At 37.5% G+C, this 18,502-nt stretch overlaps 1 protein-coding gene across 2 annotated transcripts in view; it reads right to left on the bottom strand.

The window, feature by feature from the left end:
• Positions 1 to 18,502, bottom strand: part of LOC129243667 (gamma-1-syntrophin) — a 242,349-nt gene that overhangs the window by 71,171 nt on the left and 152,676 nt on the right. The window contains exons 9-10 of one of the 2 annotated variants that reach the window (XR_008582333.1): positions 13,713 to 13,916; positions 8,145 to 8,391 (exon numbers count right to left, since the gene is read on the bottom strand). Coding sequence is in view for 1 of the 2 variants with exons in the window: in XM_054880859.1 (XP_054736834.1) it covers positions 8,281 to 8,391; positions 13,713 to 13,916 (315 nt within the window). In the remaining variant the exon portion in view is untranslated. Of the gene's footprint in view, positions 1 to 7,022; positions 8,392 to 13,712; positions 13,917 to 18,502 lie in introns of those variants that run through there. The other variant, XM_054880859.1, reaches the window with a different exon arrangement.

An 18,502-nucleotide genomic window follows, 5' to 3' on the forward strand; every position in this document is an offset into this window, starting at 1 on the left:
AGTTTGAATTTCCGTTGTTTTATTTCAATTCAAAATCCGATACCTCTTTCACCCTTTTCTTTAGCTTTAAGTTTTCTCTAATTGCTATAAATAAATAAAAAATAAATGTCTACCAGATTATAATAAAAAAAATTCATTTACAATATTTCTGTTTTGCATTCATCATCAGTTTGGGTTCTCAAGCATTTAAAAAAACACCCGTATGTATATATGTGCTTGATCACACATAATTAATTCTTATCCAGAATACCATTAAAATCCATAAAATATGGGATTTGAGCTAATACCAGTAGGGTTCTATTGTCAGACTAAAGCTAACTTCTAAGGAAATACGAAATTTCACAGAGGACCCACATCGCACCTGATAATCAGTTTTAATTCTTGGGAAAGAGGTTCTGATGCTAGAGAGCTATTTGACTTCGTAGCTAAGCAGTGAAGTTTTTTCAATAGAGACTCACAAATTAGTTCAACTAAGGCTTTAAGATAAAAAGTGAAAGGTGCACCGAAACGATTAAAATTTTAAAACAATTACGGCACATGGACGTAAATATTTTCAAAAAATGAGCTTCGGGCAAATAGCTGCGATTGACTATTGTGTTTAGCTTGGGAAATATTTTATCGGAACGCTCCAAATTCTTCAAAAATCATATTTTGGCGATTATTTATTCGATATATAAATTTACGAGCGGTACAAGCAATTTCAAGTATGCAGAGAAATGATTAAAGGCATAGAAAGCCCAGACAGTCCTCCGTGTGAAGAGATAATTCCCACAACACATTGAAAACATTTTTTCAATAAAAATAATAAGAAATCCTCTGTGCAATGTGTTTTGAATATACTATTTGTGTGGATTTGCTTGTCTTCCATTGGGCGTGTTCGCAGATGGCGGATAGGGGACGCCCCGTAGATATACGGACAAGGAGGGAAATAAAAAACCACAGGCGTACCGGAACAAGCATACACCTGCTTGGAGGCGCAGATAGATATCTCGTCACCAAGCTAGGGTTGGCGGGCTAGCAACCAACCTATCTGAAACTCCTCTTGCTAACGAATCCTCAGAAGCCCTATGCTCCGAAATGAGCAAACGCCATCTGAAGCTCAATTGAAGATTATAACGGTATTGCTCCATTTCAGCGGTTAATAGTTTTGAGTGAATTTCCGATGATAAGACAAGTTAAATCGTTGGTACAGATTTTTTCCTGGTTTCAATCCTGCCTACTTGGAACGATTGCCTCGGCACGACTCTCAAGTTCCAGTTGGCGGAGAGAGAGATCTGTACGAAGTTCTGACAGATGGGGTGTTAACTGCCTGAAAATGTTACCATGTCCCTTGCGAGATTGCTTCCAGAGGCTAATCTTGTTTAACCTGTACTTGGCCGTGAAAGGAGAGTCATGAGCCCAGAAAAATGAAAGTCACTTAAGCGGCAGTGACCACCAGCCTTTAACTGTTTACTTGAATAAAAAAAAAATAATAATAATTGGCACCAATCTTAGCCAATTGGCTTGGTGTTGTTCCACAAATGGTGCGACCTACACTTTTAGGCGGACTCCGAACGACAAATGGTTTTTATGAGAACTTCTGTTAATCGGGAGTGATTTACGCAATTCTCCTACGATTTGCTTTAAAAACTTTTATTTATGGAACACTTTTTCATTCATGTGATTGCCACATGACCTCATTTCCTGACCTTTTCTCACGAATGGCTCGGATGATATTCACTTTAATCGTTTTTGGTCGAGAGGGGAGCAATGTTATAGAGTGGAGTATATCCCCCATACCACTGGTGTTGCCGACACACCTTTGATGATGTTTCTGACATTTTCGATTTTAACCTCCTCTGAGAAAAAAAGGTTTGCTATTTAGCCATGGTGAAAATAAAAATGTGAGGGGAACTTTCGCTGCGACATCACTTCGGCAGCCGAATTCTGCACTCACACAGTCGTCCAATCAGTCACTGTTCAGACGGCAACGAAGTGTTATTGATTGATTTTTTCGTATATCACCAAGACAATCTCAGTGACGTCAGCCCATCAGCTGATTCTGGCAATTCGCTCGGTCTGTTAAAGAACTCACCTTTGAAATCTTTTCATCATGGTGTGACGGTACAGTTGATAATGTTTCTGATATTATGATTTCACCATCCTTACAAAAAACACAAAGAAAAGAAATCACTAGAAATCACTAGTTGCCCGTATGACAATGGGTAGAAATGTGAACTAGTCATGATTCCTAATTCTCCAAAGTCGTACCAGTTCGGAGTAAGTGAAATTTCCTGCAGGCAGTGCGTTCTAGGATAACGCAGATATTTCAATTTAAAACAATTAGAGTGAAATAATTTATAAAAAATAAACTGTTCCTTGCTGTTAATGCGGCGCCAATACCAATTAGTACTCTTGATGTGGTGCGAATCTATGTAATTGCAATGCTTGTTTGCGCTTTTTTAGGTTTTTGTTGTTTTTTTCATTGTACACGTATACATTGTTGCCAATTTGTTTATGTTTTTGTTTTCATTTCGCTGCAGTTTTTCTCATTTTGCGGGTATATTATATTTATAAACTATTTATGTATGCATCTTTGTGTGTATATCTAAATGTATGCTTACGTTTGTATATTGCAAATGACGGTTTTATTTACCTGTGTATATAGAATCTACGCATATCTGTGTGTGTATGTATGTAGTTGTACGTACGCATGAAAATACTTATTTATTTCTTTTATTTAAATTTCTATTAGGTTTTAATTAATTTGATTTTTGTGGCGTATTTTGTTTTTCGTTTCTATGCGATTGATATGGTTAAGTTGATGAGTTGTGTTGACATTCACTTGAGCTGTCAATTCTGAGTTGTTGACGTTTCGGTGACATTTGCACTTGTGCATTTACATAGGTATTAGATATTTTCATTAATTTTTATAAATATTCATATTTAAAACTATTTATGTTAGACTGTCCTTTTAAAGTAATTCGAGTTACTCATTAATTTCACTTTTTTAATTGGATGTATGTGTGTAAGTATGTAGGTATGTATGCGGTATATATCCTTTAAATTTAATTTCTTTATATCGTATAATTTTTTGTTTGAAAAGCCAGTTAAATTTGTTTTTACAGTACAATACATTAATACATATAAATATTAATTGTTGTTGGTGGAGAAGGTGGCTAGGTTGAGTTCTGTTGCGTAGTAAATACATATGCATGTTTCTTATATGGTTGTATTTTTTTATAAATATTTGTCTGATGAATTCACTTATCGCTTATTTGTTTCGTATTTGAAAAGCATGTCGTTATGTACGTGAGTGCATGCTTTTTGGTTAAAATTTTTATTTTGCTTTGCTTGAAGAAGACACAATTTCAAATTGACGTTTTGTGACAGAGTTTGCAAACAAAACAAAAAAAAAAAAATAAAAAATAAAAATGTTGAAGCGCTTAAAACTGAAACTATTTTTGAATTAGATCTCAGGATTGGAAGATGTGACTGCTTCTTAAGCTGAAAAGAACTTTGAAGAAACCAATATTGAACTCATTGCTTAGTCAAGTAGCTGCTGAAATTAGTTTAGCTATATTCTTTTGCGTCCAACAATCCAACATCCTGCAATTTAGCTAATTTAGTGAGTTACGTGAACAGCAGCAAAACAAAATAAGCTAATTGAGTTGAAACAATTGATCTTTTACGGGAAAAGTTTCCGGTCCGTGATATCTCTCGAAGAGGTGATCCCAATTGGCCACCGAGATTTTGTGATTTAACACCTTGTGACTGTTTTCTTCGAGGCCACGTGAAAGAGAAGGTCTACGCCAACAGCCCAGGGTCGATTCAAGACCTCAAAGATGGACTTCGTGAGGCTATCGAGGACATAGGGCCGCCACTTTGCAATTCGATTATGGAAAATTTCATGAAAAGGATATTGTCCTGTAAGCGTGGTCGTGGTAGTCACGGTTTAGCACCCCCATCAACTCCCTAATAGGAAACCTTGGATGAGTGAGTCAACATGGCGGCTAATTAGGGAAAGGAGACGGGCAAAAAAAAAAAAAAGAAGCGAAATCAAGCAAAAAGTCTTAATGACAAGCAACAAGCTGCTAGCAACTACAACCAGCTTATAAAAACTGTGCCGAAAGCCTGTAGACAAGAAAAAAGCAATTGAATAAATTGGCTTGCGCAAGAGCCCGAACGAGCAGCTCAACCCAGAACATTTGTATGCTGTATGAAATAACAAGAAAAATACCTGGAGCTCGTCAAAAAAAAACTTGCGTAGTCAGAGCAAAAGATGGAAGCCTGACGATGAGTAATTGCAAAGATGGAAAGTACACTTTGTTCGAATCCTTGACCAACAAAATGGGTCAAATGGTCCGCTGCTGCGACGCTCTACCAACTGAAATTTTTAAGGATTTCTCGGAACAGACAGCAAATCCTCTTCAGCCTATTTTCACTGCAATCTGCGATGAGCAAGAGCTTTCTGATGTCTGGTTACAAGGTATATTAGTCGCCCTGCCAAAGAAAGGCGACCTATCGCTCTGAAAAACTTCTTTCTCTTCTCTTGCTAACCGTGGCTTTGATGAGCGCAGAAGGGAGTTTGAAAACGGGCTCTCGGCCAAAGAAGTTGGCCTCAGAGCCCATCTTAGCTAAGCAGTCAGAGATCTCGTTACCCACGATACCCACGTGCCCCGGGACCCATGTTAGCATCAGGCTATTATGTCTACCGACATAGTTCAGCATAGATTTACATTACTCGACTACCCCTGATGTGGTTTGGGGGCTGCCTAAGGCCATGAGCGCAGCTTGGCTGTCGCTGCAAACACATATAGATCTGCCTCTCCATCTATTTTCCACAACAAAGTTCATCGCTTCTTGAACTGCATACACCTCCGCTTGAAACACAGATGCATGCATTAAAAGAGCTAAGTGCAGTTTTGTCCGGCTGGATTCCACGTAGACCCCAGATCCGGAGTCGTGCTCGGTCCTGAAGCCATTCGTGAAATAGCGAAAACAGTGTTTTCCGGGCTTATTTTCTGAGTTTTGACCACAGTTGAGCCTCTGGCAGCACCACACTGTATCTCTTTTCAAGTACGACTCTGGATGCCAGAGAGTCACGGGGCATAGCAAGGACCGTTGGATCCAAGTCCATGCCTACTCTGTTGACCAGTGCCGCACAGTGGTCGTACCAATTCCCATTGTGTTTCAGACTGCAGATGGCCTCTTCTTGAATGAAAACATCAAGTGGTGGTAGACTTACTAGAGTATCTAATGCCGGGCCTGAAGTAATCAGAAAAGCTCCTACGCAACAGATGGCCACAGTGCGTTGTAGTCTCGATAAGGTCCTCCTGACTCCCACGAGAGAGAGTCTATTCATCCAGCCCCCTGATGCATAGGTGATAATAGGTCTTATCATAGCCGTGTAGATACATAGGACCTTGCTAGGAGAAATACCCCATGTTTCCCCAAAGACACCTTTGCATTGCCATCTAACTTACCTACCTACCTGGGAGCTCAAGTCGTTACTCTTCTTAATTGGCCCGATAACCGCTTACGCGATTTTGGCCGAGTTTAACAAAGCACGCCAGTCGTTTCTTTCTCGTGCTAACCGGCGTCAATTGGACACACTAAGTGAAGCCAAGTCCTTCTCCACCTGATCTTTCCAACGCAGAGGAGGCCTTCCTCTTCTTCTGCTACCACCAGCTGGTACCGCATTTCAGAAGGATGGTTCCATGTGTAGAAGTCCACGCAAGTGGGGAAAGTTACTATTCGCCATTCACTTGGGAGTGGCTAGGACGATTCTTCTGCATATGGTTTAAGCAGCTCACAACGTCCGGGATTAGTCCACGTATCCTCTGGGTAGCTTCCGAACACCCGTTCGGGAGTGAGCTAACGTGAGAAGGCGAAGCATTCCAGCATAGCTGGTTGTGCGCTGGGTTTCTGACCCGCCACTTAAAAAGCCGAACAACAAAAATTTCCTTGCTTTTAAAAAAAGTGTAAGATATTGCAAGATTTTTTAAATCTAGCACTTCTTCTACTGCACACCTCGCAGAACAATCCACTGACAAAGCTTTAAAAGTTATTCAAGAAATTTTAACCACGCGGAATAGTGGCTATGCAATGATTGCTCGAATTATTGAAATAAAAGATCAATTAAAAATGCACCCAAACCTATTAGAAGTGACGAAATTTATTTTTGGAAAGAACCCAAAATTATTTTGAATTTTTTTGTTTATATCAACAATGCTCTAATTTAAAGACAGTGACCTCATCTCTTCTAATTCTTAGATGCATTTTGCAGCGTGTTTTTTACGTTGATCACAAGAAAAAAATTCTTTACAAATTCTTTGCAATTTTTTTTCTTTACAAATTCTTTCCAATTTTTTTTCTTTGGGAACTGTGAAAATTGTCAATAATGCAGTGCTGCCAAATCATATGCGGGTGGTTGGTGAATCGAAAGCAGCTAATTTTAATTAAAATAACTAAAATAGTTAATAATGTTATACCGAAAAGTTTAAAACAATAGTGACGTAGGGCTTAAAAAATAAAGAAAATAATAGAAGTGAAGTAATACATAAGGGAAGAGCCTTGCCGTTTCCCAGACGTATGTGTTTTTTTTTCGTTTTTTTTTTATTTTTTTATACCGATAAAAAAATGTTCACGGTGTGGCTTGACAATTATACACCTTGAGCGAAAGTTTATAAAATTATGGAACTTAACATATTAACTTAACGTCTTAGAAGGCATTTATGCACATTTGTATGTGTGTGTAATAATATTGGAGCATGCAGAAATGTAAGAATGCTTACAGAGATTTCAAATAGTATAAATAAAAATGTATGTATGAGTATTTTGCACAGATGTGCAGAGTGGATTAAAAAGTTCTTATATGTATGTGTGCATTTAAAAAAATAGTGTTAGTATTTTGAGTGCATCTGAAGCTTCTTTTATAATTTTTACTTGTTTTTATTTATCGTAAGTCAATATAATATTTCTATATGTACATTTAACAGCTAAAATGTGACTAAAACCAAAGTGGAAAACCTGATAAAAACATTGCCTCTTAATTTTTTTCTATTTTTTACTAACAATTTTATCCATAAAAATTATCGAAATTGAACCTTTAGCACCGTTATACTATAATAAAACTTCATAACGTCGGAGTATATAATTTTTTGCCGCTCAGTTCATTGACTATGGCTGCTCAACTAATGGCAAACACCGTTTGAATTCAGATAATTTTATACTTATAAATGCAAAAAATTATCTGTTTTTTTTGCCACTAATGCACATAAAATGGGGAAATAAATAGTTTTAAACATTTCATAGGTACAATACAGGGAAGTAACCGTTGCTAAGTGGAGAAGAGTTCTTGTTTGTATAAAGTTATGCATCAGTGTAGTTATGGAAAGTGTTACGATATTCGTTCATCTGTTGCATCCAGAATCAATGTTATTAAATTTAAGTAGCACTGATAGTTGGTTAATCTATGAGGAAAGGCAAATTGTTCGAATTCTGTAGATTTTTTTTTCCGTATAATTCTTTAAAACATCGGAGATTCAGCGCTTCACAAGCATTAAAATAACATTTTTACTACTTATACTCGTATATGTATGTAAGTGCTTCAGGGCGAAATATTTTTTCTGTGCACAAAATGTATAATATCCACTCAAAGGTGAAGGCATTAAATTGTGAAACAAATAATTCAGAAAATCCGTAACTATGTAATTATATTGATAATCTCATTACAACAAGCTAATTTTCATAACGATCAATACATAATAAAGGGGGGCAGCTATCGCTAACCGCTTTGCAAACGCGCTGCTGCTTATCCTTCCCCTGAATACGTAACTTTGCAAACATAACTGGGTAGGTCCGTATATCTGATATACACCCGACACTAATACACTCTCAGTGCCGTGCATGAGTAGTTAGTTATACAAATATTGCACACATCTATTTATGTGAATTATGCATGCATTCAATATATTCATACTAAGTATTTATAATAATTGGTTCAAATATCTATATGTAAGTATAAGTATATGCCAAAGTATAAGTATAAATATTAAGCTACATTTTCATATTTAAATATTAGTTATAAATACATATTTCTTCTTATTTGTATTTCTTTGTTTGTTTGCTTTTGTTTTGTTAGTAATTTTTTAAGTACCTACTTTTTGTTAATTTGTCAATACAATATTTTTTTTTCAATTTCTTTCCGCTCTATTTAAACTGGATTCCCCGCTTTTGCATATCAATACGAATTTAATCCGCTTCACTTGCTTTGGGTTTCGTTTAGATGCGCCGATTTTAGGTTTGTTGTATCGAACTCAAAAATGCTGGATCAACTGAAGCGACTTTGGCGGTCAAAAAGGCATGCATGCAAAAGAGTAAACTCTGCAGCACTTGACATTCCAGTTCCTGTTTTATGAAATATAAGAAATAATTAAAAATGGTAAAAAATGCTTTTTTCTTGGTTTGAAGAAAGAAACAGCGAGTAGAAAGGGAAAGTCATATATACAGTTGGCCAAGCGCGTAAGGGCGTAGTCAGAATTAAAAAAAAATTGTTTTTTTTTTCATTTTTTTAAAGTATAATATTTTTGAAATATTTTTTTCAGGATTTTTTCTTTCAAAAATTTTGATTTTTTTTAATTAATTCTCGTTTTTTTCTGGAAAATCTGAAAAATATCTCTTGAGGCCGCCATATTGTTTATTTTGAAAAAAAAGTTTCGATCAGGCACACGATTATCTATTAAGGGGTTACATGGGTTTCGTCGGGTAAATTTGCCTATTTTCAATAATTTTTTTCTATGTAAAAAATTATTTATTTAATTCAAACTTTTTTCTGTCTTATATATAGATACATATTCAAAGAATAATTTCTGAAATTTTCAAAAAAAAAAACTAAAACTCCTCCATTGTGATGTCATTTCCGGTGACCTCTCGAAAAAAGGTGCATCCGCGTTGTCAGCATAACTTCTGACAGGATCATCGAAAATGAAAAAACAAAAAAAACGAAGGAAGAAAAAAAAGTTAATATTGGAATTTTGGCAGACATTTTTTGCAAAAAAATGAAAACTTCAGTCAAATTTGCTTGACATTTTTTTTTTTAAATAGTTGTAATTGAAAAAAAAATCCTTCGTTCAAGCACGAGTAAATTGTATCTCGAACACCTGTGTAAATTTTCATCAAGATCGGTTGAGTAGTTTTCGAGAACAATTGACAACCGACTTTCAAAACACGGTTCCGAGAAAAACGCGTTTAAAGTTTTGAGTAACAATAAAAATGGCTTGGAGCGCACACCTTCCAAAGGCTGTATCTCCGAAACTATTATTCGGATCGACTTGAAAATTTAGGATAATATTCTTGAGATGTTGTAGAAATTAATAAGCAAAAAAAATCGATTTTTTGAACCCACGAACCCATGTAACCCCTTAATAAAACTAATTTCTCTTGTCTGATTGATTTTAGATGAATCTTCAACGACTTGTGATGATCACTGCAAGGGACTTCTGTAGAAACGGGCTCCACACAAACAGCGATAACTTTTACAATTATAATTTTTTTTTTGGAAATTTTGCTAAAGTCGAGTCGAAATATTATGTATTAATACTATGTTTTTATTTTTGTAAAATAAAGCAATTGACTAGCAAATAAAATTTTTGAAGATCATAATTTTTTCGGGTCTCTACCCCTAACCCTTTAATCGTAGTAATCAGCCCTCAATTTTAAAACATTAAATAAATAAATACATTTTATTTAAAAAGAACGTTCTTCATTAATTTATAGTGTACTACCCTGAAGCACATATAAAAAATAGTACTCACAATCAACGTTTTTATACTGAGAAATGAAAATGAATAAATTTAAGGAATTCTTGCCAAAACAAATAATCGTACGTATCAATTAATTTATATTATACGAGTATATTTGAGCTTCCACCGTTTTTGGATGCTCCTCCGCCTATGTGGCAGATACATTTTTTAATATTATTGGCGCGTACACCTTTTTTGGACAGGATCTCTGGAATCTGAGCTACGATGAGATATTGAGCACAGAAATGCCAGAAGATATTATACATATCTAGTGGGATACGCGGACGATATAGCGGCGATCATACCAGCTCGGTACACTGAGGACGCTAGAAGGAAGCTGAACCAAGTCATCATAAGGAAGCAAATATGGCTTGAGGACCACGGCCTGGAACTCGCCAAACATAAAACTGAAGTCATCCTTATGACACGAGGTCATATGCCACTCGAAGTCAGCATGCAAATAGGCGACACGTCCTTAGCGACCAAAAAAGTAGTGAAATACTTAGGTATTCAGCTTGACTGCAGGCTTACTTTCTGGGCCCAGATACGGCATGCGGCTACCAAAGCAGCAAAGGTCACGGGTATGCTAACTAGATTAATGGCAAACATTGGTGGGCCAACACAGAGCAAAAGAAAGCTAATTATGGTGGCCACAAGCTCAATTTTCCGTACGGCAGCGAAGTATGGGGAATTGTGCTAAACTGCAAAGCGAAGCACAAAGCACTGGAGGCTGTGCAACGAACAGCGGCACTTAGAGCTGCCTCAGCCTACCGCACTGTCTCAGGTGCAGCAATTTTCGTGATCAGCGGTCTGATACACGTCGCCGTCATGACCTGGGAACAAATGGATGCGTGAGACTCCAAGAAGAAAAACGCCATCAGTAACTTCTCAGAACGGAGATGTCAAACCATGCTGCGGTGGCAAAGCCGATGGGAGACTGAACCGAGTGGCAGATGGACGGTGAAACTTATTCCATCAATTGACAAATGGGTCCAAACGAACTTCGGGGATGTGAACTACTTCTTAACTCAGTTCCTCTCGGGCTAGGAGTACTTGCGGAGATACCTATACCGCATGGGCAAGGTAACCGATTCCAAGAGCATATACTGCGAAGCGCTGAGCGATGACATTGAACATACGCTTTTTAGTGGTAATAGATGGTTCGCGGAAAGAAATGTCCTGAGGGAGCAGATTGGCGACAACGCACCGAGCAACATAATCAGCAAAATGCACTAACAAGAGGACAGCTGGAATGCGGTAAAGAAATATATAGAGAAAGTACTACGGAAAAAAAGATCGACCTCGACACAGTGCAACAAACCGAAGCCGCACAGATAGAGACACAAGAAGACGAGCCTATATCATGATAGCTGGCTACAAATATGGTGGATCCAGACGCGGGTGAATAGAATTGGTCCTTTATGGATGCCGTTTTAGTGGCTATACCACACGACGCAGTAGACGACGGTCGTTGTAAGTGCGAAGACACTTTGAAACCTACCTCACCTCATCTCAGACACCGAGATAAAGAATTTGCTACTATACTTGGATCTCATAAAATGGACCTGACTTAGAACTAAAAAAAAAAAACAAAAAAAAAAAAAACAACGAAAAACAAGACATCGTCACACAAGAACAGTGGAAGTAAAACGGTGCTGGTCACTAATTAGGATTATTTCATTAGAAATACTCAACCATTTCAACAACAACAACATATCTAGTCGTTGCTTGCAGAGAGGTGGTTGCATGCCGGCCTTGCTAGTTACAGGAAGATTTGCACCTGCTTTGCCTAGTAAATCCATTTTTTCGCTTCCTTCCATTCTTTTGTGTCCTGGAACCCAGTACATGGTAGCTTGTCTCTCAGTTCCAAGTTCATGTATCTCGTTCCGGCATTGTCGTACGTAGTGTGAATTTGTCATTACAGCTATTTTCTGTTGCTATTCCTTTGATGACGCCTTGGCTGTCAATGTAAAAGTTTATTTGAGATTTCGGTTAAGTCTGCTGCTTTCGTTGCTGCGTAGATCTCGGCTTGGAACACACTGCAGCAGTCCTTGAAAATTTGAATGACTGTTCATAGCCTAATTCCGAACAGTTACTGCTAGTCCAACACTCTCTTCCATTTTGGAACCGTCTGTGTACGAGTATATCTTAAAAGGGTGGTGCGTTGAAAGCTGTTCGTTCCACCATCCATTCTAATACTACCTCAGGTTCCCTGTTGAAATTAGCTTGAGGAATAACATGGTTCGAGTTGGCGTTTAAACCTCTGCATATTCGGCTGTGGCCATACGGTGTTTGAACTAGTTGTACTGTTGTAAATGCCCTAAGTGCAGATTTCTTTGCAGAAATTTTTGCTAGTAAGCCTATTGGGTGAAGGTCAAGTATCTTGTCCAGTGCTACCCATTCTACATAGCTCTGCAGCTTTTGTACTTTCTCCCATTTGCTGGCGTATGTCTTCTGATTCAAACTTGTCCACCACACTAGAATGCCATAGAGCATTAATGGTCTTACTACCGTCGAGTAAATCTAATGTGAAAGTCATGGAGGTAAGCTCCATTTCTTACAGACCATTTTTCTGCAAGGCATTGAGTGATTTCTTCGTTCGTTGTTTCACCTAATCTTCAGGGGCCAAAAAAAAAATACTATAATTTGCCTATAAGAATATCAGCTCCTGCAACAAATAATTTTGCAAGACTTCACAGCTTTTGAATTTTGAATATGATTATTGGCCATTACGTGTATTACTACGTTTCGTCTCTAACAAACAGAGCTCGATGTTAATACTTTTGTCGAAAGAATCGACCAGATTCAAAGAGCTAAGGAAAAGGAAAACAAAAGAAAGAAACAACTACCCCAGACTCATTTAAAAAATCCCATTTTTGCTATAAAAACTAGAGCAAACTCAGTGGCAGCAAAATGCACAGGGAAAGCTCTCAAGACAATAGTCATCGATATATGGGTCACTAAGTTGCAATCACTAGCAATGCATTTGCATAAAATCCTTGTTCAACGCGGAGTTTTTGCAACAACAGTTCCACATCTTCGCCCTTCCCCATGTTCGCCGATGCATTGCCAACTTAATCATGAAAACTAAAACACTAGTAAGTCATCATAACCATTAAATAATAATGATCATACAAATACAATAAACCACTGCATAGTACACATTTTTCTGGCTACGAGGCACTTCTCAAGAAAGTTTGTGCAAAAGTTCGCCATAAAAGTACTCATAAAGCAACTCTATGAAAAATCGTATTTAAAACAAAGAGCTACATAAAACACTGGTTGAACTGGGGAATGGAAGTTGTGAATGGAAAAAATAAGAAAAATATACAAATGAAATCATTTCTGTCTTCCCTTAGCCCCACCTCTGGACATATTGTGACGTTGAGTATGAAAAGCAACATGAAAAGCGCAAAAACTCATAGCGCAAGGAGTTGTTTTTTATACGAGTTTTAGAGCAAAAGAGTAGGCACTTGAGAAATAGCAAAACAAAACCAGAAAAAACCTGGGAAATAAACTTTCAAATAAAGTTGAAATAAAAATGGAGCTGTGGGTGCAGAAATACTCGCAATGCTGCAACTACAACTTCGATGTGGTTTCTTGCTGCTTAGGCTCCGTGTGTATATGCATGTTTTATATGTTTTAAATTTGCAAAAAACCTACAACCAACGCTCGCAAATGGCAAAATGGCATTTTGATACGGCTGTCACACGGCTTTGTCGACAGTCGCACGCAATTGCCATTCGCCACCAACATTTCTTTGCCGTCACTGGTGGTGAACTCATTACCATCCATCATACGCGACGTGGCATGGAAGGATGCCGCGGAAATGCGAAGTGGAAAAGTGGAATGCGAGTAGCGGGTGAGAGACGGTGGCCAGGGTGAGATTATTAGTTAGTTCATGTCGGTTGTGTGTTAGGTACTTACTTTTGTTTCAATCGCACGCGTTTCATGATCCTGAAAATGTAGTTTTAATTTTGATTTTCCATCATCGCTGGAGCCGCGCAGTTGAGAAAATTTATACTGCCAGACGATGGCCGAGTCGGCGCCTTCCGCTAGCGAGAAACCTGACTGCCAATCCAACGTCAGGCCACCACTTTTTCCGTGATGTGAGACGGCGAAAGTTTTACGCTGAGAAGTAAAGAAAAATTAAGAAAAACAAAGGTTACAAAATAGCAAAGAGCAATGGGGAAATTATGAAATAATGTGCAAGTAAGGCAACTACCAAATCAATATATTGGGAAGTGCTCGTACTTTAAGTGCAATCGTGGAAGTTAAATATTTCTACATACTTACAGAGGCATATACATACCCACATACATACACACATACTCGAGTATTCATTTAAATCATTATTTTGCTGTCCATTGTTGTATACCAAAAATCGTACTTGGAGGATACCAGCAACTCCAGTGACTACAAAATTTCTTACACATCATAAAATACTATAGTACATACAGTTGCGTTCACGAAAATAGCTTTAACATAAAAATATTAGATTTGTTCAACAAAATTTGAATCTATGGTGGGAAAGTTTTTATTATTTTTTTGAAATATTTTTCTATTTCTTAAATGAATCAATTCTATAAAGAAAAACAAATCCTTTTATAACAAAAGATAGTTAAAATTGCAATGGTTATATAAAGGGTTTTCCAATAACAGGTGTTAGGTGTTAAACAGGAGAGATGATTAACGACTTTTTGTGGCCGGAATTGGATGGTATTGATCTGGAGAACGTTTATTTTCAACAAGACGGCGCTATGTGCCACACAAGCAATGAAACAATTGATCTTTTATCTCTCGAAGAAGTGATCACAATTGGCCACCGAGATCTTGAGATTTAACAGCTTGTGATTTTTTGCTTTGGGGGCACATGAAAGAGAAAGTCTACGCCAACAGCCCAGGATCGATTCAAGACCTCAAAGATGGAATTCGTGAGGCTATCGAGGACATAGGGCATCCACTTTACAATTCGGTTGTGGACAATTTCATGAAAAGGATATTGTCCTGTAAGCGGACATTTGCTGATGTCATTTTCCACTATTAACGGCATACCTTCCTCTTTATATTGAAGTAAACATCCGATGATTTATATTAAAAAATCGCATCTTTCTTTGAATATCAAAATGACACCTCTTATTGGGAAACCCTTTACTAGGTTGTTCAATAAGTCTAGCGATTCGATAAGAAAATCACAATTTTATGGTTTGAAATACACTTTATTATTCAGTATAGTCTCCATGAAGATCCAACGAGACTTCCATTCATGAATTCCATCCCTGAAATGAAAATCTGGAAGGGCTGCAAAATACGCTTCCACAGCTGTTATGACCTCATCATTTGATAAAAAACGGTTTCCACGCATGCATTTTTTTTAGGTCTGGAAATAGATGGAAGTCGCTAGGGGCCAAATTTCGTGAGCACGGTGGATACTCCAACAATTCGAACTTTAATTCATGGATTTTAGACATTGTCAAAATGCTCTTGTAACATGGTGCATTGTCCTGAATTTATTCCTGAATGAATTTATTCCTTCAGCTGATCTAAAAGGTCACAATAATTTTCAGAAATTACTGTTTTACAAGTTTGCAAGTAATCCACAAAAAAAACTTCTTTCGCATCCAAAAATACTGATGTCAATGCCTTCTTGGCCGATTTCTGAACACGAACTCGTTTCAGGTTCACACCACTCTTTAGCCTATTGTTTAGAGCCAGGTTTAAGGTGATATACCCAAGTCTCATCCATAGTGATGAATCGACGCATAATACCCGCTTTATTTTTTCCAAAACGCTCTAAATTTTGCTGAGAAAGTAGATTCGGATGTGTTTTTGTTCCATTGCTGGCGAATGTGGCCCCCATTGTGCACACAACTTTCTGGAACCCAATACTTCAGTCAAAATATTGCTTACACTGCCCAATGAGATGCTTAGGGCTTCAACTAAATCTCTTTCAGTCACTTAACAGTTTTCCAATACGATTTGCTGTATTTTTTCAACGATTTCTGGTGTTGTTGCAGTTTTTGGATGCCCTTGACTTGGGTCGTCATCAAGGCTTGTACGACAACGTTCAAATTCAGCAACCCATCTTTCGACTGTACTAATTCATGTCGAAAATTACTTATACACTTTCAATATTCGTTCGAAAGTTTTCGTTGTTTTAAATCTTCCAAAAATAAAATTCAATCACTGCGCTATACTTCATTTTTTCCATTGTAGAAAATACTTTGACACGTCGACACTAAATGGCCTGTAAACAAAAAATCAAAGAATGAGTCGACAGATTGAAATGAAACTTCACATTCGTTCATTTGAAGTGTGTACCCAATATAGCAAAAAATATTTTGGACAGTAGCAACACCCTCTCCTATCGAACCGCAAAACTTATTGAACAATCTAGTAAGTAACAAATACTGACCAAATTTATAAAAATTAAAAAAAAAAAACTCCTTTGACAAAGTGTGCCGTTACATAGTTGTAACTAATGTTTAGTTGAATTTCCAAAATTTTTAATTACAGCAGCACAACGGCGAGGCATTGAGGCCACCAATTGCTCACATCACTGCTTCGGAATCTTCAGCCACGCATATTTAACAATTTCCCAAAGTTGTTGATTGTCACTCTGATTGGCATTGTGTACAGCTTTTTTACGTCCCCTACAGATTTTATATAGGATTGAGGTCGGGGGACTGAACTGGCTATTCCATGTCCTCAATTTTATTTGTTCGAAACCAATCTTTGGCCTTCCTACTCGTCAATCATTATCTTGCTGGTAGACCCATTTTATTAGCACTTCGTCTCTGAAATTTGTCAAAAAAACCATTCCATATTATTTTCTCATAAATATTAGTGCTCATATTGTGGCTGATGTTCGTTGTTAGGGGACATGTAACAGATTGTCGTGAACCCGTGCCGCTATACAAAACTATTTGAGACTCGCTAGTCCATAAAATATTACGCCACATGTCAGCTGTCCACTTGGCATGTTTTCTTGTAAGTTCATGCAAACGTTTTGCTTTATTTTTTTGGAGTCAAGAGGGGATTTTTTCGTGAGTTGCGAGGTGCAACTCGAGCTTCTCGTGGCCCTCTACGTACAGTCGTGTCAGAAACATTTTAGTTCACGCCTTTTTTAATTTGTAGGGCTGACTTTATGAGATTCTTTTTGGGGCACCTAACAATTTTGCTTTCAAGTTGTAGGGAAGTTTTTCCTGTTCCTCCTCTGCTTTTTAGCTTTTCCACAAATTTAAAACTATTTTGCTGGACATGCATGAATATTTTATATTTCTGTCTAAGATCTTCTATCGGCTCTCAATTTAAGAATCTGTTTTCGTTGTGTTGTAGTGCAATGTTTCGCTCGACCCACCACAGTCAAACCATTAGAAATATATGCATAACACTCACCAAAATTAAAAAATAATAATAATAAAAAATTAAATTTTGAAAAATGACAAAATAAAAAATTTTCAACAAAAATATATTATTTTATAAAAAAAACTTTTTTTAAGTACTTTTTATTAAAAAAAAACATTAAAAAAAGGTTAAAAAGTCAAGAGTTTTTTTTTAACCTTAAGTTTTTATATCAAAGTTTCGAACATTAAGGTAGGTAGGTTAGATGGCACGAGCACCCCAGATACACTACAAGTAGCACTTACGCTCCGTTTTGATACCATAATGTAAACCACTACCTGCGAAAAAAATTTAGGGAAGAGAAAACCGCCTACAGCCATCCAGTGCTGTTGATGTAGTGGAGGAGAGAAAAGGGGAGAAGGGAGATAATCCAAGAGTGATTGCCGAAAAACCAATGCATCCACAAAGAGTGACTGTTTGGTGCGGTTTATGGGCCGGCGGCATCATTGGGCCGTGTTTTTTCCAAAATGAGGCCTGTCACGTAGTTACTCTGAATAGTGTTCGCTATCGGGGGATGATAATGAACTTTTTATGACCCGAATTGGAAGATATGGATGTGGATGATATGTGGTTTCAACAGGACGGTGCCAGTTGTCACACAGCTAACGAAACAATGGCTCTTTTGCGCGAAAAATTTCATGGCCGAATAATCTCACGTCGCGGCGATGTCAATTGGCTGCCAAGATCATGTGGTTTGACACCGTTGGACTTCTTTCTTTGGGGTTATTTGAAAGAAAAGGTGTATGCCGATAAGCCAGCAACAATTCAAGAAGTAAAGGACGAGATAATTCGGTAAATTAACGGCAGAGAACCTCAATTATGCCTCAGCGTCATCGAAAATTAGGACCATCGGATGGAGGTATGGCGTGGCGGCTACGGCGGCTATTTGGCCAATATTTTGTTTTATACGTAATTGAGCCATACCAATATTATCATAATAAAGAGAAATGACAATAATTTCCGAAAAAAATTGTATTTTATTCAAAATCATCACCGGCCCTTGAAACTTAACCACCTTTTACAACCGGTGGGATTTTCGTTTGCAGAACTTCATTAAGAAGCAGCCACCAAGTAAAATAACGACTCGGTCAAACACCTACCGAAGGACATACATATGCGCGCTAGTAAATACATAAATATGAGGTCTGCATTGCACATTTGTAATAAAGGTTTTAATGCCCACATACCACATTACTACATATATTTAGCTGTAAGCATTCTGAGCGCCACACAACAAGAGTGGCAGGCCTTCATTTACAAACTGCGTACCTGCAAGTATGCTTTATAATTAATTCTCTTTAATCTAGGTTTAC

This window comes from Anastrepha obliqua, chromosome 4 (assembly GCF_027943255.1).
Source record: "Anastrepha obliqua isolate idAnaObli1 chromosome 4, idAnaObli1_1.0, whole genome shotgun sequence".
NCBI lineage: Eukaryota > Metazoa > Arthropoda > Insecta > Diptera > Tephritidae > Anastrepha > Anastrepha obliqua.